The sequence below is a fragment of the Sander lucioperca genome, chromosome 15 (genome assembly GCF_008315115.2).
Source record: "Sander lucioperca isolate FBNREF2018 chromosome 15, SLUC_FBN_1.2, whole genome shotgun sequence".
Lineage (NCBI taxonomy): Eukaryota > Metazoa > Chordata > Actinopteri > Perciformes > Percidae > Sander > Sander lucioperca.
This window is the reverse complement of record NC_050187.1, coordinates 14,961,114-14,985,714: the sequence shown is the minus strand read 5'-3', so window position 1 is coordinate 14,985,714 and position 24,601 is coordinate 14,961,114. Positions and strand designations below refer to the sequence as shown.

The 24,601-nt window shown below is 43.1% G+C and overlaps 2 protein-coding genes across 3 annotated transcripts in view; one reads left to right on the top strand and one right to left on the bottom strand.

Moving 5' to 3' along the window:
* Positions 1 to 5,708, top strand: part of tasp1 (taspase, threonine aspartase, 1) — a 30,961-nt gene extending 25,253 nt beyond the window's left edge. Inside the window, exon 14 of the mRNA XM_031301829.2 lies at positions 4,296 to 5,708. Within this exon, the coding sequence (XP_031157689.1) occupies positions 4,296 to 4,388 (93 nt within the window). The 3' untranslated portion in view covers positions 4,389 to 5,708. The remainder of the gene's footprint in view (positions 1 to 4,295) is intronic.
* A 3,850-nt stretch (positions 5,709 to 9,558) lies between these two features.
* ism1 (isthmin 1) lies at positions 9,559 to 22,166 on the bottom strand. 2 transcript variants are annotated; one of them, XM_031301806.2, is made up of 6 exons: positions 21,243 to 22,166; positions 14,512 to 14,730; positions 13,403 to 13,670; positions 11,660 to 11,803; positions 11,426 to 11,515; positions 9,559 to 11,087 (listed from the first exon to the last, which is right to left on the bottom strand). In XM_031301806.2, the coding sequence occupies exons 1-6, from the start codon at positions 21,378 to 21,380 to the stop codon at positions 10,570 to 10,572; spliced, it is 1,377 nt and encodes a 458-aa protein (XP_031157666.1). In that variant the 5' UTR covers positions 21,381 to 22,166; the 3' UTR covers positions 9,559 to 10,569. The 2 variants fall into 2 exon arrangements, with proteins under 2 accessions (XP_031157666.1, XP_031157676.1); XM_031301816.2 differs by having other exon boundaries at positions 14,512 to 14,727.
* Between the last annotated feature and the right edge of the window lie 2,435 nt (positions 22,167 to 24,601).

Here is a 24,601-nt window from a genome sequence, read left to right as displayed (position 1 = left end):
ATATGTATGTTATAATTTTTGGGGAAAACAACCATTAATAAACCCAGGAGAACAGTGAAGCATGCTACAGTACAGTCCACAATGTGTTAGGTTTCAGACCAGTTTTTCAGACACTGTCTGAAAAACCCTCTGAGGTTTCTTTTTTTTTTTTCAATCAGATGTTTTGGCAAAAGTTGAGTCTGTTTTCTAATCCTTTTGACATTATTGTATAAAATAACTTTAAAGTGCTGCAGAGGGAGAGCATCTGGTTTTATTCAAACGCTCACCTGTGTTTTCACTGTACAGCACATCAGAACATCAAGCAGTGCTTTACAGAGCTACACAAAGCTGCATGGACAGGCCAGTGGTGGCGCTTCTGAAACAGTTAGACTATTGTTTTATTGTTTGTCATGATTGGACAGATGAAAGAGAAGTGTAGGATCCACAGCACCACCACCATGGCTCAGTTCCCTCGTCCTGGACATTATTACCACTATAAAGCTTTTGGCTGCTCAAGTTGCGACAGGCCAGAGAAAATCAAATGGCATGCAATTCAGGCCTCCTGGTTATTGTCTGCTTTGTATATTACACAGCAATGTCTAGTTTTTATGGTGCGTTTTATTTTTACTGTCCATGTAGCATGGGGAATAAATAGCATATGATTTTATTTTAAAAGAAAGGAATGTGAAAGCCACAACACAAAAACAGCCGCATAGTCATAGAGCTAAATTTTCCTTTGGCCTATGCTGTGGTGTTAATGTGTGGCTTCTCTAGCTCCTAAACACATTCATATCACCAAACACTGTTGTTTTTCTCCGACAGATACAATGGAGCTGTGTTTTTCACGTTATATTTTGACTCAGCCGTAGTCCTGTAATGTGGTCACTTCAGTCACTGGGTACCAACAGGCTCACTGAAGGTTTGCGTGTCTTCGTTTTTTTTTCTGTCTATCTAACCCAGCTATCGTATAATTTTACATATGGTTGCTCCTTTCAACCCTACTGGCTTTATAAGTAGTTTACGCTGCTTTGTCAAACATGGATTCAGTCTAAGTACTTTGGCACTGTACTGTGTTGTATTGCTAATGGCCAAAAGCTTTTCGTCATGTAAATCTGCTGCAGACTAATAATTCAAATAATCCAAAAAAATCTGAGTGATAGTAAAGGTTGGCACAACATAGACACAAATATGGTGTAAATGTTAAATTGCCCATATTATGAAAAAATCACTTTTTCTGGGATTTGGGGTGTTATTTTGTGTCTCTGGTGCTTCCACACGCATACAAACTTTGAAAAAAAAAAAACATCCATGCTGTTTTGAGTGAGATACGGGTTTCTGAATGTGTCCTGCCTTAAGTCTCCGGGTGAGCTGTTCAAAATCTGCACGGCTTTCTACGTCACTAGCCGAGACGAGGGGCCTAGGGGGCTAACCTTTAGCATGCTAGCCCGTTCTCAATGGCAAAACACTGCTACAACACACACAAATTCACCCTAATCTACAAAATGAATTGTATAGAACTGGTTACATGTCCCTGTTCTGCAGGTATTCCACGCAAAGTTGGAAGGGCGCCCTCGTTTAGAAGAAGACTCCCGGCTAATCCTGCCTTGTATGGGCTGAAGTTGGAGAAACAGCTAGCTAGCTCATGTAATCCTTACCTAGCTACTGCGCATGTGCGACTGACAAAAAAGAAGTTGCGAGGTCTCACTCTGTAGCTAAAACAGAGACCTGACACAGGGTGAAAAGAGGAGCTGCAGCAATGTGCAGTACAACAAAAATATGGTGTTTTTTGAAAATTAAACCATGTAAACCTATTCTGATACAATCTCAAATTACAATTATGAACCTGAAAATGAGCATAATATGAGCACTTTAATGAGGAATTTAGTGTACACATAAATTTGTCTGATGCTGACCAGATTGGATGTCAAAGAAGTGTTCGGACATCTGTTGTGTGACCTCTGAGCCCGAAGCACTACTCATCCTCACTATGGTATCCCTGTAACCTTAGGCTGAATCTCATTTCTCGGTCTTTCCCCTTACCCTACCTCCGGTGCCGCAGGAAATAACGCCAGATGCATGTATTTTGCCGATGTCTGTTACCTTTCGCTTTCTTTTTTTTAAGATTATTTTTTGGGCTTTTCCACCTTTTAATTTTTGACAGTGAGAAATGGGAGAGAGAGGGGGAAGACATGCAGGAAATCGTCACAGGTCGGATTCGAACCCTGGACTTCTGCGTCGAGCCATAAACCTCTCAATATATGGGCGCCTGCTCCATCCACTGAGCCAAACTGGCCACACCTTTCGCTTTCTTTGTGTTGGAATTTTAAACTCTAAAAACTGGATTTATGAGGACTAGGGTTAACTGCTCCTCAGATCTCTGCAGGGTAAATCCAGACAGCTAGACTATCTGTCCAATCTGAGTTTTGTCTCACGTGATTATTTTACTGCGCGGCTCTGTGCGGAGCTTAGCACTGCCTAAGACTATTGTGATTGGTTTAAAGAAATGCCATTAAACCAGAATTAAACCTGAATGCTGTGTGGACTAGCCAGACCCTCCTCCGCTCCGCAGAGGATGGATAGTCTGGCAAAGTGGGACTACTGTAACCTGGACTTCTGAACTAGTGCCGCAGCTTGTGAAAGGCACACAATGCTCTTAGCGATGTGCTGGTGTAATTACTCACTTGTTTGGTTTAGTAAGCCTTTTACTCTTCCTGCTTACTCACTCAAATTGTCCATTCTGTCAGATGGAAATAAAAAATGAAGCTCTTAACAAATGCTGCCAGGTTGCGTGTAGGGGTGAGGGTTAGGGCACACAGTTTTCTTGCAAAAGCTAGGCACTAATTGTGCCCAGTAGTGTTTTCAGCTGTGTATTCAATGTGGTTGGAATTTAAAAAAAAACATTGCAAAGGTCTTTCCCTCTGACATGCAAACATCAAAAGCAAAACATTTAACATGTCACCATTAGTTGATGATGTCTCTGCTATGGACCTTCAGTCAAAACAGTTTAAACAAGGCCTTTCTTTAACCTGGTCTTTAGAAGATGAAGGGGAGAGGATGAACTCAGAAAGGGGTACTGGAGGCATAATAGCCCTTAAGAGTGTTGCCATGTGTGCATGGCCTTGTCTGGCTGTTGTCCCATTGTAGTGACAGTTGCCCTCGGGGTGCAAATGGGGCCATAGTCCAAGCTTACACAAGAAGAAAAATCCTGTAGAGGTGAATACTCCTGCGACTGGAGGAGTGATGTCAGGCCAATTCAGTAGCCTGGTCAATAAGTGGATGAACTCGCCCCCCATGGCTGGAGCCAGTGTAGAGAGAGAGAGAGAGAGAGAATTTATTGGAACAGGGAGAGTCATGTTCGATCTCCTTGTTGAAGTTTCACTCCCATCTTCCCAGCTGCCTTGCCCCTTTCGTTCTCTCTTTTCCTCTGCTCAAACAGTCTGTACCCTTTATCCAATTACTCTGTCTCTATAAATACTTACTTGGCATCTTCAGACTTCAGGGATACATGCTCATGATGCCACAGTAGGAATCCTATGTGGCTTCTTGATTGCTGAAATTGCTGATTGCGTTGCATTTATCCCCCTCCTCTTTGATATTATTTTATTTAAATTATATCTAAATTGTTTTAACCCTAAACCTACGTGTATTAAGCAAGCAACTACGAACTTCATTGTGATTGTGGGGTTTGGGTTCCCTAGTAACCCCCTTCTTGTCCATTTCAATGAGACCAGCATGTTGGCATAGCAAGGGTCACAATGCAGAGATCTGTAGCAGAACTAGAAAGCTAAACCTGGCTTGACTTAGGCTGCAATGTAATATAATGTCATAATTGAAGTCATGATAACTTTTCAGAGTTCTAAAATCCTTTTTCTAAACCATTGTGCAATACATCTGATCAGCCTTACATCTGATACATGTATTTCTGAAACTGGACTTCCTGGGCCATATTTTATCTTTTCTTTGATACCTGTAGCAACCATTGCTGCTCCGTTATACATATTGCTATGCTCCAATGCTATTTTCAGTTTTATTTGCCTGCTAACAAAGGTAGTAATACTTAATAATAAAAACCACATTTCATCATCATCCATGCCTCCTTTTTTTATTTATTTTTTCATTTTGGTTTTGTTAAATGGTATACAGATCACACATTGACAGTACAAAAACGCTCAGTGTACAAAAAAAAATTAAACAGACAGTAATAAAGACAGATTGATACAGAGATGTTAGCGTTAGCGTTTCCTTTTCCCGATGTAGCCCTGCCTCTGCTTGTACATCTTTCTCATTGTGTGCGTGTCTTCTTTTGTTACCTGCAGACACACATATCCAGATTACCCCCTGGGACCGTTCCTGGACAGTGCTTGGCCATCGAAGGAGGTGTGTGTCGACTGATGAGCGTAGTGGAGTGAGCCACATTTGCCCTCCTTCTGGGCTTCTTCAGCAATACTCCAATACACACACACACACACACACACACACACACATACACACACACACACACACACCACCCTCACTTCCCCACCACCTTTGTGATGTAGTAATAAGCTTAGCTGTTTCAACAGGTGCCCAGGAAGGGAGGGAGGGGTGTTAGCTTCTACTTAGTGCACTTACAGGACTTCCCTTTGCCACTGTCTGCCTCTAGCATGTCTCTATTCTATACCAATTTACCCTCTCTTCCCCCCCCCAAGCTCTCCAGTGTCACCTGGATTAGACGTAATGCCTTGATGCACTATTTTTTCTTTGTTGCTCTTATCCTTTTGTATATAAGCTATGATTTAGGAAAACAGGGTGGGTGCTCAGACGTGACTATTTTCAAGCATTTAGAATTTCAAATGCAAGACATTATTTTGTTCTCAAAATACTTTTCAAGTTTAAAAAGATGTCCAATTGCCCCTTGTGGAATGCCTGCTACTCAAGATAATTGTTATGAGTGAAGCATTTACAGCTGTGAGAGTTGAACAGTAATGATGCAGTTTACAGTGTCAACACGTACAGATCAACTTCCACATACTCATACACACATATTGTTATTAAACTTCCAGTTTACTGTATAATGTAGCATACTGTGCATCTTAGATCACGATGATGATTTTATAACCATTTCAGCCATACAATGCTTTGCTTTGATTGTTTTTGAAATGTGAATACATAGCTATTGCATGTGCAAAATCTACAGTAAGCCACTTTGTGTTCTCTGACAAGTGTAGAGTTGATCAAGAAGCAGGAAGCTATGCACTTCCAGAGTGATGTTGATACATACATTTATATATATATATATATAATGCTCAGGTAGCAGCATTTTACCCCACATGACTGTTAGTCATCATTTAAAAATCACAATTTATATTTGTATAGTGACATTGACAGAGACATGTATTTTCTTGCTTAAAAAAAGGGCCTCGGAAAACTAATTTATGTATCAAGCCCATGAATTGGTGCTGTTGAGCGTTGTACTTGAAAGAAGTAAGGGTCTAAATTTCTGTTGAGATAATCAGTTCCTCTGGTGTTGCTGTTTCATTCAGTTACTACTAAGAATTCCAGTCTCAACAAAACTATAATAGAGCTTGTTTATTCTTTACTTGAAAATGCAACTATTATAAAATGGTATAAGCTATGGAAATGGTAATAATGTGCACAGCTCTCTAAGGTGCTTTTAAAGTAAATAAAATCTATGTTGCTACACTTCTGCGTCTATCTTAAGTCTTTTAAACTTTATGACATGAGACACATTCTTCCAACTGTACTTTTTGCAGAAAAGAAGAGCAGTTTGTGTAAGCCCTAACAGACCGCATACATATCATGATCTAAACTGTGGACTGCCAAAAATGTATAGTCTGGGAATAAATTACATGCTGGAAAGTAAGTGGAGTGGAAAAAAAGGAATTCTGCAGAAGGACTTGTGAGCATGCTGAAACATTTCAACTTAAAAGAGGAACTATTGAATTCTATTTGTTGAGGAACCTTGTGACTGTTAAAATTGTGTGCTGTGCGTCTCTCTCTCTCTCTCTCTCACACACACACACACACACACACACACACACACACACACACACACACACACACACACACACACACACACACAAACACACACTAGATGTTCCTTGAGCCAGTTTTCTTTTCACATATAAGGTTTTTTTTCACATTGAAAATTGTGGATTAAATGACCAAAATCTTCCATTCTACACCGTTTCTCAAAATGCTATTTTCTTCTAAGTTGTGTTGATTTAGTTTCTCATAAAGGCTCTTATTAGAGAGGGCAGTTATTTATGTCAATTGTTTGAGTCTCTAGTGCAAGACTTTGTCCAGCTGCTGGCTTTGGATCGTGGCCACTGTAGTGTCTGAGAGGAATGTGCAATAGAGATGTTCAGGAAGATAAATATATGCAGCGTTTGAAGAGAGAGATGCCTCCCTGTCAGTACACCATGCCTGGTTGTTGGATAGGACCATATATTGATGGTATTCAGCCGATTTTGCCTCTCAGGTGTAACACGTCACAGTCTGTTGACATTGCTGGCGTGCAAAATGTATATGACAGGTCAGGAGGAGCAGCAGAAGGTTGGTTTGGGAGCTGCTGTGAAAGTTTGTTTTTGTTCCACAGCCTCCTGACCCCGGGTTGATCTTGAGGGTCCATCTAAAAGGAGATGTATGTTACCTTGCCCCTCACCCACACACATATCATTAGATCGTGTGTTATTATAGATCAACCTCTTTTCATTGGGGGGTAATCTGTGTTACTGCGAGACCCTCTGCCCTATTCAGCACAGAACCTTCCACTTCAAACATCATCCCTCTCTGTCCTGGATCTCCTTAGCTTTGAAAAAGGATCCTGGGTCCTGAGCCATTCAAGGTGTATCCAATGCCTCGCGCTCAGCAAGGCTCTTAAATGCAAAACAGACGGTGGAGCAAATAAAGATCAAAGGCAGCAGCCTTGCCCGTCTGGCCTGCTGTCCTCACATGCCAGGCGGTGCTGTCACAGTGAATCACGGCCATGCCGCTTCCATGCTCATGCTGACCCCCCCCTCCCTCACCACCTAAGGGCCACCAACAGCCCTCGACACGTTACAGCCCCACTGTGCCAGTGTCTAACATCAACACTCACACACAGGGTTATAAGCAGACAGTGTGTTAGGGGCTGTCTTTGTCAGACCAAGCCTGAATTTACCCTGAGGAATTGGAAGAGCCAGACATCTCTCACCTTTATACACATCAGGATCACCCTTTTTCATTTGAGGGGAAACTGATTTCCACTCACTTCTACTAGCGCGTGAGCATATAAAACGTGCTGGTTCATTTGTCATGTGTTTAGCTCAATGAAAAGCATGACTTAATATAATAACTCTTTATTTTTTTTATAACGCGGCAAAGCAGATTTTTGCCCGTTTGTCCTCATTTGTCCGACAGCTTTGTGTGTAAATTTATGAGTGGGTGCATGTCATTTTAGCTTTTGTTTCAACTGGTATAGAAGACGAGCCGGGGGCAGGTGCCAATCAAGCCACAACACCCATCTAACAAGATGATGTTCATTGTTTGGTGATACTATACAGTATGTCCAAGTGAATTATTATGTGCTCTGTCATTGTTCTCCCATAGATAGTACAGCATGTCAGCGATGTCCTAGCAGCAGGGGTTAGGTAAGACACCCTGCCCTCTCAGATGCTCCACAGCTACTTGACCTGTTTGTTCAGCTGTACACCCAGGCGCATGTTTGCACCCCACCACCCACTCCTCCGCTGACTTGCTGTGCCAAAGAAACAAGTCTATGGCAGGCAGGCAGAGTGCCAGCAGCTCCACTCCTGTTTTGGCGGTAGGATATTCGGGGTGAAGGTTGAGAGGGAGGGATAGAGCGGCTAGATAAGCAACCTCCTGGTCCAGGTCAGCTATTCCAGATTAGAAGACCAAAGAAAAAACCTTTTAATTAGGTTTGCCGTGCAGTTAGGGGCCTGCGGTATTGCGGCCCAGACACTTCCTGCATTGTGCTACACCACCCAAAAAGTAGCAGTGCGAGGGAGTGAAAGTGAGAGAGAGAGACTAAAAATGGCTTGGCCACATCTGCACCACACCACAAAACAAAAGAGATGCCTGATTGCCACCATGCTTCGCGGTTATTGACCTACTAGAAGCCCCACAGTGAGCTCCAGCATGGACAACAAACCACCTGGACTTGTTTTAATGGGAGATATTTCTACAGAAAAGAGTTGGAGAACAGCTGAGCTTTTTTTTTCATTTATTACAACATTGACCCATCCAAGTTTCCACTGCTTTCTTCTTCTTTTAACTCCTCTTGTTTTCTCATTCCCGCAGTTAGCTCTTGTAAGGAGATCAACTGAGAAATCCCAGAGCCAGTCCTGTCAAACTTGATCTAAAACAGTGTACGTTGGGACATAACTGTCTTCTCATAACAAAAATAGAGGCAAAATACCAACAATCATATCTTGGTGATGCTTAATGAGCCCTTTCGGATCCCTGACAATATACCACTAATATGGTGCTTTGCATCCTTTGAAACATACCAGAGTAGAGTCCTGGAAATAGTAACACAAAAGCAAGGCCTTGCTGACGCCCCACAGCCAACGCAACAAGTTTTCTCTGCACTCGCCTGTCTGCATTATGTCTGCCCTCTCATACATTTTCACACCAATTGCACTCAGCTTCGAAATCTGTATTGTATCTGTATTCCTACCTACAGTACGCCTCGGCACAGGAATCGCCATGCAAGTGTTTGTAGAGGAGGGGAGAAGAAATGAGAGCTCAAAAGTGAGGAGGGTGTACAAATACTTGCCTGCTCTTGAGACACGTGGAGCCTGTCTTGAGAAGAGATACTAGAGGCGGAGGGGGGGTGGTGGTGGTGGTGGAGGTATGTCATCAATTTTGCGCTTGTCCCTAATGTTTCAAAATAAAAATCTCCATGGCCTGTTCTGCAGACGGTCCGCTAAGATAACAATCCATGCCGGTCAATGTAATCTTAGCCTCAAACCATGCTTTTACTGAAGAGAGGGACAAAAGAGACCTTTACACACTATGAGTCTGATAGTACAGGGGGAGAAGTATTTCTACATTTTAAATGAATGTATCGGTGCGATTTACAGTGAGGATTTGAGGGTGGGTTGTTGATAAAAAGGCTGTGTTTGGGATAAATTGGTCGAAGGACGTGCGTAGAGGAATCTTGTATGAATAGTGAAGCAACTAGGCGGTTGCAAGTAGCGCCTTAGGGGTGTGGAACGTGCTGGGGCCTGCTGCATTATAAAGACAAGCCATGCACCCGGCCAGCTGTGGCGTACACAAGACTGCAGGAATGAGGGCACCATGAATGGCTTTCTCTGTGCGACAATGACTGCAGCACTCAGCGGAGAGGGAATGGTCAGAGGTCCTTGCTATAGACAGGCAGCATTGTGTGTGTGTGTGTGTGTGTGTGTACGTACCGTACATACGTGTGTACATGTACGTGTGTATATGTGTGTGTGTACTGAGAAATTACTCAGGAATGTGAGGATACATGCCAAAGACAAAGAATTTGAGTCCCATTCAAGGGAACCTTACCCTCCTCCCCCCTCCGAAGAAATATCACATAGCTGATGAAACTTTACTTGAAATTGTGTTAAGATTTATTTGCCATGAAGATCATACGCACAAAGATTTTTTTTCTAGCAACACATTCAATAGCCTTTTTAAAATGTATTTATAGATTTATATCTCAAAAATCTTTCCGTATAGTTGAATTCACACATTCTTTACGCTCTATTATGGTTTAATCTTAACTTGAGACACAAATACGCACATTGCTGCCAAAGTTTCAGCTCGAGCATAATCTCAAATTGGCATTCAGCCATATGTGAATCAGAATCATAGACACCCAACTCAGACACAGCTACAACTTAATAAATACTTTACAAAAATAATGCAGGCTTTTTACAGTAACGATCTGCCTCAGAGACACAAGGGACACGGTTGTAAATTTTTGGTGAAAAAAAAAAAAACAATGTGCATGCTAAATAAACTCAAGTTTTACATGAGAACCTGGATATTGTGAATGACAAAACGAGAGAAAATTAGAAAACCCTGTTCTCTGTCCCCCCCCCACCCAAAACATTCCTGAAGGATCTCATTATTCTATTACCACAGGCCTCTCAGATTCACCAAACATAAACAATCTATGGAGACGAACATGGACACAATCTAAACGAACATTCCTAGAATAATAAATTTCCCTTTTTAAGAATACAAACTCAGTTCTCCCTTTAGTGACCAGATCTGAAGAAGAAAAATACAATTGGTGACACAATTACTGGCAAAAATGTCATTCTTTTTTTTTTTTAAGAGGCATATTTTATAAAAAAAAGAAAAGAAAAATGTTTTAAAAAAACAGAGCAACATTGTGTGCCTGGTTTTGGTGAAGTCAAGAAAAATTCCTTGTGAGTGTTCTGATTTTTATTCCTCTTGGTTCATAACAGCAGTAAGTATGGTTCCTCAGAGCCTAAAAGTTCTTTTGTGATTTGATCTAAAACGGAATTAAAAAAAATGTTTTTTCATTTTTGAGGTTTAGCTGAACATTTACGCAGTGTTTGTTTTTTCTTCCTTTTACTTTACAGCCGGCTAGAATTCCCTTGCTTCTTCAAACTGTTTGTAGTAGTCCTCGTCCTGAGGGTTGTCGGGACACTTCTGTCCGTTGTTTGGCGGCCTGGCTTGGTTGTAGCGGCTCCAGTCTCCTTTGCAGATGATCCAGGGCAGGATGTCCACCTTATAGTGCAGGTCGGCTGAGAACTCTGTGCTGATGAGGTTGGGCGTGCCGGCCCCTTTGCCGCGAGTGATGAGCTTCATGTTGTCGTTGTAGCAACAGTGCTGTGCTGCCAGCGTGGTGGACTCCAGCGTCAGCATGGAGCGGATACAGTAACGGGCCGTGGGTTTGTAGATCTGCAGCTTCTCTTTCGGCCCGCTGGCGTCTTTCCAACGAAAATCTCGGCGTGTGGGAGCATCGTGTACATCTGCTGTGCTGTACGCCACCTCAGTTGGGTAAGAGCAAGGGCAGCTGGGAAGGTCGTTTGCCACCTTGGTCATGTACTTCTTCAAGAAGTCGCTCTTGCAGTTCATCCATCGCTCGCAGCTGTCTGTGTCTGCAAGAAATCAAGACACTATTAAATGCTACATCTCCTTCCCAACATTAGAGAATGAAAGTGTGAGAAGGTGTTATATTTAATGAAGTTGTGTTTTCACCGGGTTAATTCCGAACAGACGGACTATGAGAGTGTGGGCAGGCAGCGGCATACTGTGCTCTTCCTGCCCTGCTGCAGATTTTCATCACTGCGCAGTAATGGAGCACTGCCCAAGCATGAGGAATGCTAAGTGTGTGCAGGAACACTGCTGCCAGATGGATAAACTGTCTTTGATAGTGTAAGAACATCTGAATGACGGATAGTCTGAAATAAAACAAAAAGAGTAGGCAGAATCTTACCAACACCAAAGAGCTCCGTGGCATTGAACTCATCTGTTCCAGCTAACAGGCTCACTTCAGTAGCTGCTGTCTTGAAGGCATCTTCAATACCTTTAGAGAGATGAATGCACAGCGAAAGGTGGATAAAAAGATGAAAGACTACTAAATCAACTCATGCACTTACAAACTATCCTGTAATATCCATCGACGCCATTTTTACTGTTGGATTTCTTTTTTTAAAAATCAAGACTTTACCTGGGCAGTTGGGCATATCACAAGTTCTGGACTCGGTGGCTGTACAGGCGTAACCGCATGACCTGGTTCTCTTCTGGTTGCCATTTCCACAGGTGACACTGCACACTGTCCAGTTACTCCAGTCCCCCTCTCCATCCATATAGTCTGGATCAGAGAGAGAGAGAGAGAGAGAGAGAGAGAGAGAGATATCCTCAGCTCTAATGCAGGCCACATGCTGAACTTACTCAGGCCTGTTAGCATGCCTCACTAATAATAAGTGGGGGGAGGACATGAAAGGGGAAGTGGGGGGGGGCTCAAAGTTCTCTTTGACTTCGGCCCTCAAAGCAGATACCACGCAAGCCTGTCTACACACATACACTATGTTGTATATGGCATAGGGCACAGTATGTGTGTTCAGTTAGTGAGGTAACAGGGAAGTGTTTTGCTAATTCCAACAAAGCTGCAGGGGATCTGACAATAGACATGTTCTGCGCTGCCTGAGTATCCCTGGCACATTGGCACTGGACACCATTCAGTTGCTCTATCTGTGATTCATTGGTTTGGAAATAGGAAGTGAATTGGCAAGAAATCCTCTTTAACTCCAATTATCATTGAGCAGATCACTGTAATGGGTATACATGGAAACACTTACGATCGGCTGTACAACCGCCTCACCCCACCACCACCCTCTCTACCGCATGCATGCACGCACACACGTACGTAACGCACACACACACGCACACACACTTCTTCACACATCTTGAAAGCAGTACTCCATCAATGAGGAGAATTAATGTAGGCATGTTGAGATGGAAGTAATTGTGGCCGGGGTCCAAATCTTCCTATACACCCCCCCGCTGCCATCTGCCCCTCATTATGAACATTTTGTATGAATACAGGCCAGATAGTCATCAAGCGCTGCTCCCCTCATCCTTCTATAACTTACTACAGCCAGAGAGCTGGTGGCAGCTTAGACAAAACTTAATAATAACCTGTCCTCAGCCCACAGATGAGACGGCTGAATGCACTACCAATGGCCTGTGATGGATAACTCTCACTGCCTGTCCACAGTTATGATTATTAGATCTAAAACCAGGACAGAAATGAGGATAATGTATTTTCTTGTCCATTATGTGGTATGAAATGAAGGATGAATGAGCACTGACCGCAACGATAAGCCAGAAACATTAAACATGGGCTATGGTTTGAAAGAAAAAGATTATAAAATCGCCTCCCTAACCACTGTTGGGCAAGTGCAAGTGGATAAAATGACATATTCCACAGCATGCGCATTCCTGTTCGACCATGTTGGTTTGGGCATGCTACAACACGGGCCGGACGCTTACTGTATGACAGTGAGTGTAAATTCTTCCACGGCAGATTTATCAGTGGGGAGAGTGTTGTCAGGATGCTGTGGCAGCCTAACAGTGCTTCTGGCCCCAGTCCTGCTGCTGAACTTTGATGTAGCGGAGGCGTTTAAACTGTGTCACGTAGTTAGCTCCGCACCACAGAGGAATCCATCTCATAAAAACGTGTTTAAGGCTTCAATCAGGGGCTCCCAAAAGCTCGCCTGGGATGACTGCACTTATTATGGTGACAGCTTAAATCAGCAAATCTGCAAATTACAGATTCCGCATCGGACCATGGCCATCTGTGGAAACCCTGGAGACCAGTGCTCAAAAGAGAGTATGGACCCAGCTAAATATTCTGCCATGTGCATTTGTGCACTCATTTCCTGCAAACACACCCTCTTGTCATTCTCACCATATTCAGTTTGAGCTTTGCTTCCTCCCCCGGTGCCTCCTCTTCTGTCCCAGTCTGCCGGGGGCCTGAGGAAGTTGCTGTCCTTGCTGTTGCTCCCGTAGGTGCGATCGTGCTCCTCTGTCTGATGAGTGGTGGAAGAGGAGGAAGGTGAAGAAGAATGAGGCCACCAGTTTCTCCAGTTAGGAGAAGCCCAGCTGGGTTTGCTCTCCTTACGGAGGCCTTTTTCTGGCTCATGACCCTCTAGTCCATCCACCACTTCAATAGTCACCTGTATTAAAGAGCAGAAGTCAATATAAAGTCAATATTCAACATGAATTCATCAAAAAAGTAAGTACTTGTATAGAATTTTGGGATAGAATGAGTAGATTGGGTGTCATGAGGTGACACTTTCTGATAGTCCCATGCACAATACTACCCCCACTCACATGTGCCTCCCAGATGAGGGGGGACCACCACCCCTGCCCCACAGTCACCCTCCCACCTCTTGGGCTCTCTCCACCTAAACACAAAGTTCAAAGGGCTACTCAGCCTCCTCCAGACCATGAAAGCCAGATGAATCCCAGGATCAAAGACACCCCCCTCCTCCTCCTCCTCCTCCCTGTTCTCCCACAGCCTCACGCCCTTGCTCAATTGGTTGCTCCGCTCTCTTCCCACATCTTGAGATGTTAATGCACTTTGTTCGTGCTAGGATTTAGCAGTGATGCTCTCAGAAATGGAAAGACCCCCTCGCTGGATTAGACAGGAGAATGATTTAAACATGGCAGCGGTTACTTGGCCATCTGCACCACTAAGGGACACATTAACATAAGCTGCTGTCTGTCTTCCTGCACATGGGTTAGTAGGAGTGAGGCATTGCTGGTTGGTGTCTGCCATTCAGATGTCATGATGATGGACGTGAGACCTCAGTGTCTATCTAAAGCTTGACCACGAGTCAAGAAGTGTGAAAGGGGACAGGGGGAGAAAAAAAGGGGTAGTGATGTGCACCAAACTAATTCTCCTCCTTCCTGTTTGCTCTTCCTGTCCTATGTGGTTGAGTAGCCATGTCTTACAAGAGAGTGAAAGCATCAAAGCATACTGGCACTGGCAGGTGCACAGACACACATGGTCACCTGTATGTTGGGATTCTGTCCATTGATATCGGCTTTGGAGAGGTCGGGGAAGTTGTGCAGATCGAGGAGGAAAGCTCCAGGGCCGTCCCTATGTACGTTGCTGCCTTGTGCCCAGGGGAGGGTGGCAGGCCGGTGGGCCAACCGGTGTTCTGGACCAGACCTCCGGTCTTCAGGAGCCAGTTGGGCAGAGGAGCTGCTTTTTGCATTTATATTGTTCTGCTGAGGAGAGAAAGGAACATAATATTGATTTATTATTGTTTATGCATTAACAATATAAGATTAGTAAAATATTTTTTTAGGAAATTCTTGCCTGTCAGGGCCCTGTCATTTGGCATCTACAAAGTCTGCACACTCAGCAACATTAGATTGATGTTGACAGAGGTTCATGTGGCCATAACGTCTTTCATATATTCTGTGGACAGTGGACACAGAGCCCAGAAAGAAGGAGCCCCTGAAACAGTGGGGGAAACACTGAGTGCTATGCGTCTGTCTGCTTCCACCAAAATATAATGCATCTAGAGCCTGCATTCAGAGCCAATGCTACAGCTACAGACTGTATATTTTCCATTTTTAACTGACAGAATATGCTGCTGCTTTACGGTATTTATATGATGTGGACATTTTTAGCATGTTCTGGTTCTGGCTGGGAGAAAAGAGCATGTAAGACTTATGGGTTTCCTGCACTGGGGCTATACTGAAAGCCAGAAAGAAAACATTGCAAAATAATTACAGAAAAAACATTTGGTCTCCTGACAGGGGGGTTGTAAATTCATCCCAAAATGACAGTTAAGGACATATGTCTTCTGTCAGGTATGCACAGAAGGAACAATTATTTCTCAATTGGACAGACAGCCATAAGTAGTCTGCAATCATCTGTTCTGGACTGGCAGAAAATAAGATCAAAGAAAACCATCAATCATGTTCCTTGTTTTCTTTTTTCATGTCCCATTTTTTTCCTCCCCAGTGCTTTTGTGGCCAGGCGGAGGCCTGAGAATATGGCAGCAGTGCTGTACTGTTGCGGTGGGCAGTCACAGACAAAGTGTCAGTTCAGCCACATTGTGGTGGGCATAAAAGCCCCCAGTGGAGCTGTTTGTGTCCAGCCAAGGTGCACTCTGGGACAATATAGACGCTGTAAATGGAGCTGCACAGCAAGGGAGAAAGGATTATAAATGTACATGTAACTTGTATTCAACCGCAGAGGGGACATCAGCTGCACAGAAGGATATTCTATTTAGCGTTACTTCACTTGATGGAGAGATTCTAGATTCACAGATGGAGTTAATAGGATAATATGATGCAGTTCAAAGAATTAAAAAAACGTTCACATCACATACTTAATGTGAGCTACTGCGATAATTACAGTGATTATACTATTGCCCATAATTTTGAGGAGGAAGAGTAGATGGTTGTGCATTTTGCCTGTAGCCACCAATTAAAAAGAGATAAGAGGATGAGTTTTTATGAGAATTTATGTTCGAAATCATAAAATCTGAAGAATATGATTCTGAACAAGCAGATTTAAATTAAAACCACAAATGTCTTGTATCATAACCAAACAATTATGGCTGAGCGCTCAGTACAGAAAAAAGGTCACTTCAACAACATAGTTTGTGCATCTGCTATCAACCCTTTTATGTGAACATCATATGACCCTCTTTGGTTATATCACAAGTACTTGGGCTTTGAGATGCCCACGTGATAACCCTGTCTTTCAAGTTCCCAGGCTTCAGAAGTCACTGGCTGTAATTGAGCTCCGCTCAGGGAGCAGGCCCAACACAGCACTTACAGGTTCAGTCCCAATGTAAAAACATACACACAACTGTAAATGGTTAATGCATTTAACTGCAGACCACACAAGTTGCTCTTCAGTCCAGACATTACTGTTTCATAATACTAATACTACAAACAGTCATTTCCCTGCCGCTGAAAACAAGACAATTCCCTTTGTTTTCTCACCATAAGACCGTGAGGTGCTTTCATTCACAACTGTGCTGTCATTTAAGGAAATCCATCCAAAAATGCTCTGGCTACCTACTAACACACATAATTAATTAATTAATAATTAAATTATGACTCTATTATAAGAAAGCAGATGCCACCACAAATGTTTCAGAATACACAAACTGTTGGGTCGTAAAAACCCAGTCACAGTGTTTGCAGGGAGATTAATCCATTATCCAGTCTAATCCTGTCTGAATCTTCTGTTGTGTCATATTATGCCGTATTATGTATTATGGCAGGCGGATTTTCTAATCAAACTTTAAAAGCATTCGGATTAATCCCAGGGCAACACTTGTGATGTTTCACTCAGTATGTGAGGCCATTGAGCTGACGCCTGCTTGTAGTTTGTCAGTTTATAAGAAAATATTATTACTATTTTTGTTTAGGCCATAGTTTATATTGCAGATAGTACAGTACTAAGAATGCTCCATATGGGAGAATTACTAATTGGTGTGCTGCAAGTTTAGATGAAACTATTGTTAATAATTTGCTACCAAACTACTACTGTAACCACCTAAAATTACCACCCAGTTTCATGTTTAAGTAATTTGTTAAACTGTTTTAATCACATGTCGCTGGACTCTGATATAGAAAGATATTTTCTGATGTGTTACATTGACAACGGGTTGGTTCATTGTACATGTCTGTTTTATGACCATGGACAGATTTGTAGTTTGCTGTAGGGCATGTGTTATCTGTCAGCTGTAAAAAGCCACATTTACAAACTGTGCCATGGTGAGGCTAGGTAATGTCTGAAGACATGCATGAAGGTGTACAAAAAAAGACCCCAGCTCTGCAATGCAATCCCCAGCTGTCATTTCGTAATATGCTGTATTGCTCTTCCACCTTTATTTATACAGAAGCTACATCAGAAACACTTTAATATGAGAGCTGCTCAGTATTGAACAGTCAAACCTAGATGCTACTGGAATGTGAACACAGGGTTGACATACAGTTTATTGTCTCTTTCTTTGGTGCCAACAGGACAGATGCTGATTTTCTCATTGTAAATAGTTGCCAAAACATAGAAAAATATCAGCCTTAAAGCTATAGTGCGTAGTTTCTGTCGCCCCCATGAGGAATTCTAAGTAATGACAACAACACTGTTGTTGCATCAACATGATACAAGCCTTCCGTAATCGCGCACCGCCCCCAACCCTCCCCTACGCAGTTGCTAGTAGCCAAGGAGGACACTGAGGATTAAAAAAAACATGGACTCTTCAGAAGAGGTAATTATCTTCACTCGAGTTTCTGCACGCGAAAGTCGCCGAACGACAACAATTTCTAAACACAGCCATGCTGAGAAATACAGAGAGTGTTTTGTGGAGCTGATAGTCTTAACTATCTTTGTATTAACTCATTTGGCAATGGCTTGAATGTAACAGTTGTTCATTAAAGGTCCCATGACATGGTGCTCTTTGGATGCTTTTATATAGACCTTCATGGTCCCCTAATACTGTATCTGAAGTCTCTTTCCTGAAATTCAGCCTTGGTGCAGAATTACAGCCACTAGAGCCAGACCCACAATGAGCTTTACTTAGTATGTGCCATTTCTGTGTCTGTAGCTATTGAGGAGGAGAGAGGGGGGGACAAGGTGGAGAGTGGGGGTGTGGCCTTGACCAACTGCCACTTTGCTCGTTTGAAAGCCATGATGCCTCTCTCTCATGGGTGGGCCAAATTCTCTGGGCAGGCAACTCAGAGAAAGGGGAGGTAACCTTGCTCCTTATGAGCTCATAAGGAGGAGATTCCAGATCGGCCCATCTGAGCTTTCATTTTCTCAAAGGCAGAGCAGGATACCCAGGGCTCGGTTTACACCTATCGCCATTTCTACCCACTGGAGGACCATAGGCAGGCTAGGGGAACTCATATTAATGTTAAACCTCATAAAGTGAAATGTTCATGCCATGGGACCTTTAATATAAAAAAAGTTACACTCTAAAGCTTTAAATATAATGCCGTTGATTAAAGTCTTGAGCTGAATTGGAAATTGGAAAATTGTGAGATTGTATTGAAAACAGTCCATCATTTGGACAGAAAAAGAGAAATCTAAAGTGCTTTTCCCCATAAGCTCTGAGATTTCACTAAATCTTCCATCTGGGAGTTCAGCAGTGTGAAGGACAAACTATGAAATTGTATATACGCCCTAATAGATTTTTTTCAGTCTCAATCAGTATTTTAGCAGAATGATTGAAGGGAATTAGTAGAGTTGAAAATAATGGAAAGACTGCCCAACATGGAAATTAGTCATCTGAAAGGAATGGCAGTTGTGTATCAGTTGTGTGTAAAGTCGGTAAATTCCTGATAATGTCGACATAAACACCTCTCTCTGTCTTTTCCAAGTGACTCTCAGTGGAGCTTTTTAACAAACATAATGAGAAAAACATGCTGTTTTCTCATGTTTCTCTAATACAGCCCAGGGTGTAACAGTGCACACAGGACTAACTCATTTAAATGTTAAAAAAAAATCAGCAGTGTTGCCCTTTGATGGCGGAAAAGCTTTACAGTCCCTATCACTCATCTGAGATCTTCCTTAACGAGGAACATGCTTTAATTTGGAGATCAAAAGTGACACCACCATTCCTCAGTTCATCTGGGGCCTCCCAGGATGTCACCCCCCACTCTCAAAAGCTATGAATGAACATTTGCACACACAAGCCACCCCCTCTCCCTCCTCACAGTTATCTCCTCTTCTTTTCCCGCTTCCCCCTTTTTCACTTTGTGAGGGCTGCTTAAAGGGGCATGACTCAATTTTCAATTGGGAGCAACTCAGGGGTCCTTCCCCAAGGGAGGCTGGCAGGAAATGAAGGCAGTGCACATTGTGCCAGATGCTTTTCAGCACTACACTTACGTAGGTGGAAGAGGAACTACCCTTTCCCTGTCACACGCCTCATACTGGGCATACGTATGTGTTTATTTACATGATCAAACTGGGTTGCTATAAAGGAGTGAACCGTTTAGAGTTTATTTCTTGAAGAAATTAACATATGATAATAAGCTCAAGGGTAGAAAACCATGATTCATAATTTAGTACAATATTCGTAGTTGTGTGTTCTTAGCTGACAAATACTGTTTTTTTAATTATAAAATCAGACACCAGAATCTTTACACCGCCACAGTGGATGAATCTGCCTTCCTGAGTCAGTGACGATAAAGTGCCTTGGACCAAAGCGTTTTCTCTCTCCACTACAGGTGCATGGAGCCACATCCTGTCATTTGTGTTCCTGTGAATGGCATTTTAAATATGACACCTTGGAATCACAATACACCCCCTGGGCCGTGACAAGCCTGGCTAAAAGATGACATCACCGTCTTCAGTGGCGGACCAGTGAAGCATATCTGGGCATTTATCATGGGCAAAAGAAAAACATCACATTCAGCGCTTTTCTCTACATGTGGCATGAGTGGCAATGTTGGGTTCTTTCATCACAAGCCAGAATCTCTATGTAAATGTCAACTAGTGACAAAAGGGATGTTGGAGTTGGAATGGGTGGCATGTGTTTAGTATTTTTGCTGCATGTCCTCAGGAGAAACTCCCTCCTAGTCCTCATCCTGTTCGTCCAATCCAACATTTGGCTGTGTGACAAATATTCGATAAATTCCTGGAATATTTCTTCGGCTTTGCATGCCCTAATATCCAACCGAACACAGGCTTGCTCTTGTATATACACAGGCAGGTCTGCAGTGATAGTGGAGATAAGAGAAATTACCCTCACCATCCTCTTGTTGAAGTACAAATTATTTCCATTCATTTCCCCCAAAGCCCTTATAAAGAATTTATAAAGGGACACCATTCCAGTGGGCATAATATCCATTTATCACTGGGACATGATAAAAATATTTCAGCAGCATGCTAAATATACATCAAAAAGCAGCTGAAGGATGCTTAACACTCTCTAAAAAAGCCTGTTTATCCCAAACCTGTCTTAACCCTTGAGTCAGGATTCGAGGCGCTCCTGGAGTCAGTGTGCTTTATGCTGATAAGTGGTGTCATGTTGACAAATGTCTCCCTCTTGAAATGTTGTTGAGGTATGTTCTAAACTGGACCACAACCCAAAAAGGTGTCATTGAAAACTGTATTTTGACCAGAAATCAATGTCAAAAAGATTTCAAAAACTTCCTATTAGTTTATATTATTCGATTTCTTGTCTTTTCCACAACAAACAACACAACATTCATATCTGATCTTGGTGTCTATGTGGCCTTGCCTACACATGTGAGTAGGATCAAATAAAGCTACTTAGTAGACTTGATCTGGAGCAGTCTGATGCCAGACTCTTCTCCCAACATTGGGGGGGGTGGGCCTTCATGGGTTCAGCTCTGACCCTCTGCCTCATCAACTGAAAGCTTGGATGACAGTGATGAGCCCATGATGACAGAGAAGTGCCTGCAGCTAGCATTTAACCCCCAACAATAGGGTGGTGCGTCTGGTGCAGGGGGCTGATCTCTGACCCTGCCTCATCTTCCATCCCTCTGCTGGCTCCCCTGCCATTCCCGGGGGACACCCTGGGGAGACCCTATCCCGGTGTATGTCAACAACCGCTAAAGACTCACAGAGTTCCTGGGGAATACAGGCTTTATTTTGCCTGGGCCATTGGCTCAAATCAGCATTTTTATCAAACCAATCTGTGACCAAATAAGATTAGATATCGCTTTTCGCATCAAATTTCCCCCAAGAAATCCCTTTCTCCCTTCTGGAAAGCACCTCGCTACTAATAGATTTCCTAACTCACCTCTGTAAGTGCTGTGTCCTGATCCAGGCTCAGAGTTTCATTTCCCTGGGGCAGCGGACTGCTCCGTAGTAGCGTGATGTGCAAGGTAAGGAGAAGGAGTCCCAGGAGCAGCAGCAGTTCCGCCGCCAGTCGCACCATCCTTTTGACGCGGCCGCTCTTGGGAGCCTGCGGTGTGGCCGGAGCTCCGACTCCGCCTCCTCCCGGTGCAGAGCCTCCAATCTCCGGATCCGCCGGGGACGAGGAGCCGCAACACCACTTCGGAGCCACTTCGGGAATCAGAATTGCAAAAATGAAGGGAAAAGGATCGGAGTCGAATAATTTGGACAAAGTGTTGTGAATTGATTTGGATCCAGTGGGGGTTCGTTGTAAACTGTGTGCTAAATTACGATTGGTCCTCTTTTACTGATTGTTCATATCTTCAGATTTTTGAGCAAAATATGATGTGCGTTAATGCGCAGATCTGCCAATTATTACAGTTCAATACTGCAGGACTGATCCAGCGCGCAGCATTACCACTTTCCCCTGTTGTTGCGCCCTCGTCAAATCTCCAAGCTCAGGAAACTTGCAGCCCAGTTGCCCCTTGGTGTCATTCTCAGCCTCACACTTCACTTTTCCTCACTTCCACTTGAGCCCTTTTACGCATTTCTTGTTTTGTCCACATTCTGCACCAACCAACGTTATTCGACGAGACTACCTTTGGAGAAAAGAGTACAGGTAGTTAAAAAAAAAAGACCTTCCTAGACTTCACGGTGGAGTTCTGTCTTCTTCAAAAACAGTTTTCATCCTTTAACTATAAAAAAATAAATAAATGACGTGGGCTGGCGTGCGTCTCTAACGAGTCCTGTTGCAAGAAAACAAGTGAAACCATATCAAACTACGGCTTTTACCAAAACTCACGCTGTTCTTGATGTGCGCTCTTGAGGTGGTTTTATACTATACGCCCCTGTACAGGCTCCCTCCCCCTGGTTAACTCTTTCGTCCCTCCCAACCCTCCCCAAACTGGTGTCCGGCCGGTTGCAGATCAGATACATTCTGATGATACAAGTCCTGTATAGTCACAGGACCAAAATGACAGACAAAATGCAATCTTTAAAAACTACTTAGATAATATTATGGCAGATTTCATGAAGTTTCCCAATTCCAATAGACATTCAATCACGGCTATGTATGCCGATAAAGTCCTCTCAACACAGTTTAATATTGGAAAAAATGCCACTATACAGCACAATAAGGACTCCCTGAAACAACCTCAAATAACCTTGGTGGTCCCCGGAGGCGCACTGGGCACACAGACGCGTCGTAGCGCAGAGGAAGACACCCGGCCGGAGGCTCTTTACAGGAGGTCTGCCTCTCCTGTTGACATGTGTGCAGCAGCAGCTTTGTCTCAGTCTTTGATTAAAACGCTCCTACGGAAGGTGCTGTAACACTTCACTTCAGCGAGACAAATGGTGCGTAATGTGATTAGCCCTCGTGAGACTTTTTATTGTCCGCTTCAAAGGCCAGGTCGCTGTGTCAAATTATGCACCAAGCGGGGATGCTGCTGCTTCAGCACGGGTGACAGTTCACTGAGCCCCGAGGCATGGAGAAGAGCGCGCATCTTATAGCGTTTGTCACCTTTGAAGTCGATACATTCAGTTTGGCCACAAGTGGAACAATAATGTTACTGACAATGACAAATAAGATCTCATTGGTGTCATGGATTATTTGTTAGTGTCATCAACAGCTCGCATAAAACCATTTGGTTGTGCGCATGCATAATCCTTGATGTGGTGGCCAAATGGCGCGTAAAGCACAGCTCCGGCAGGAGATGACAGTGGAACAGAAGCAGAGCCAAAGCATCAAATTAGACTACTGTAGCCTATTTACATTCGAAATAAATAAACTTTAAAATGTTTTTTTCTGTATCGCTTTCTATATCAGCCGACCAGTGTTTCAAATGTGTTGAATACAAAGAAAACCCACAAAAGGGTCATCAGTCATTTCATTTTACAGCTATGTATTTCATGAGTCCTGCGAGTAATGAGATGTTTGGTAAACTCAGGCCCTGACCTTAACTTCAATGTGCCCATCTGATGCACATGTGTGCCAAAAAGCAGGGTGAGTAAATCTGGTCTGAGTGACAACTTACTTATTATTCTGAAGAATGCCAGTAGAGTAACTGGCAGCAGATAGTGATGAGCAGGATGGAGTAATTCAACATCTTTGATGAACGATATAACCAATATATTTCATTCAGTCATTTATACCCCTTTATCCTGAACAAAGCTTCCCAAATGATCTCACAAATATCTGATAAGATCATATGCCTTAATTAAAATATACAAGATAATGCTCCTCTTTTGTGCTTATGAAATACATCACACTGGCCTACTTCATTATGCTCTCTGTTAACAAGTGGTTCCCAGTATACTGCAGTCTTCAGTTAAAGTCTTACTTACTCCAGGCACAGCCTAACTGTCTAAACCATGTAAATCTGGTCTTTGTCTGCTTCACTTCAAAAATCCCTCTCCAGAATAGAAAAATCTCTTGTCTAAATGGAAAACAGAGAGCCGAGAGAATGGCTTGCCTGCTTTGGACACAGTGGTGGACATCAAAGGCGTAGCAGAGGATCCCCCTTCAGAATTGCAGCTACATGCCATTCCAATAAGTGCAGTGTATTTGGATCTGCAGTTCAAAAGGGCTGGTGGAGGCAGGCAGGCAGGCAGGCAGGCAGGTCTCTGGGGCCTTGCCACCAGTAGTCAGGCTGCACAGATGTTTTGAATGCCAGCACACACCATTCGCCACTTCTGCTGAAACTGAGGGCAGTTAGAAGTGACTGGAGGGAAGTTTGGCAAGACATGTGCTTCCCACCTTGAGTCAAAGTTTATTATCATACTTTGTCACTTTGCTACATAGGCCAGTTTGAAATCGATTGATGAAAACTGTATCTTTTGTGATTTCCTTTCCTAAAAAATAGCAGTTATACACACAGGTTAAGGGTTAGAAAAGGCTTTCTATCCACACATTAAGTCTGACTAAAGCAAAAAGCAGTTAATAAAAGCCACCAGTATGGTAATCTTCTTCAAATGTAATTTCATTCTCAAATACAAGATTTGTAGAACAAGCATTCTTCCTGCTGTGCATCTATACAAAAATGTTGCAAGTTCGAGTTTGCCTTCCCGCATAATCACAGTGGAGCTTAGTATTTGAGCACTCTGTGTCACATTTGAGTTACGTCTGAGAATGAATTCAAGCTTTCGAGGTTCTCTTTACCCACATCTGTCTTCTACTGTAAACCCGCAATGAATTTCAGAATGTTCACATTTAGACTAAAGGTGAAAGTAAACACAAATTAATAACAGACAACCCCGAGGACATCA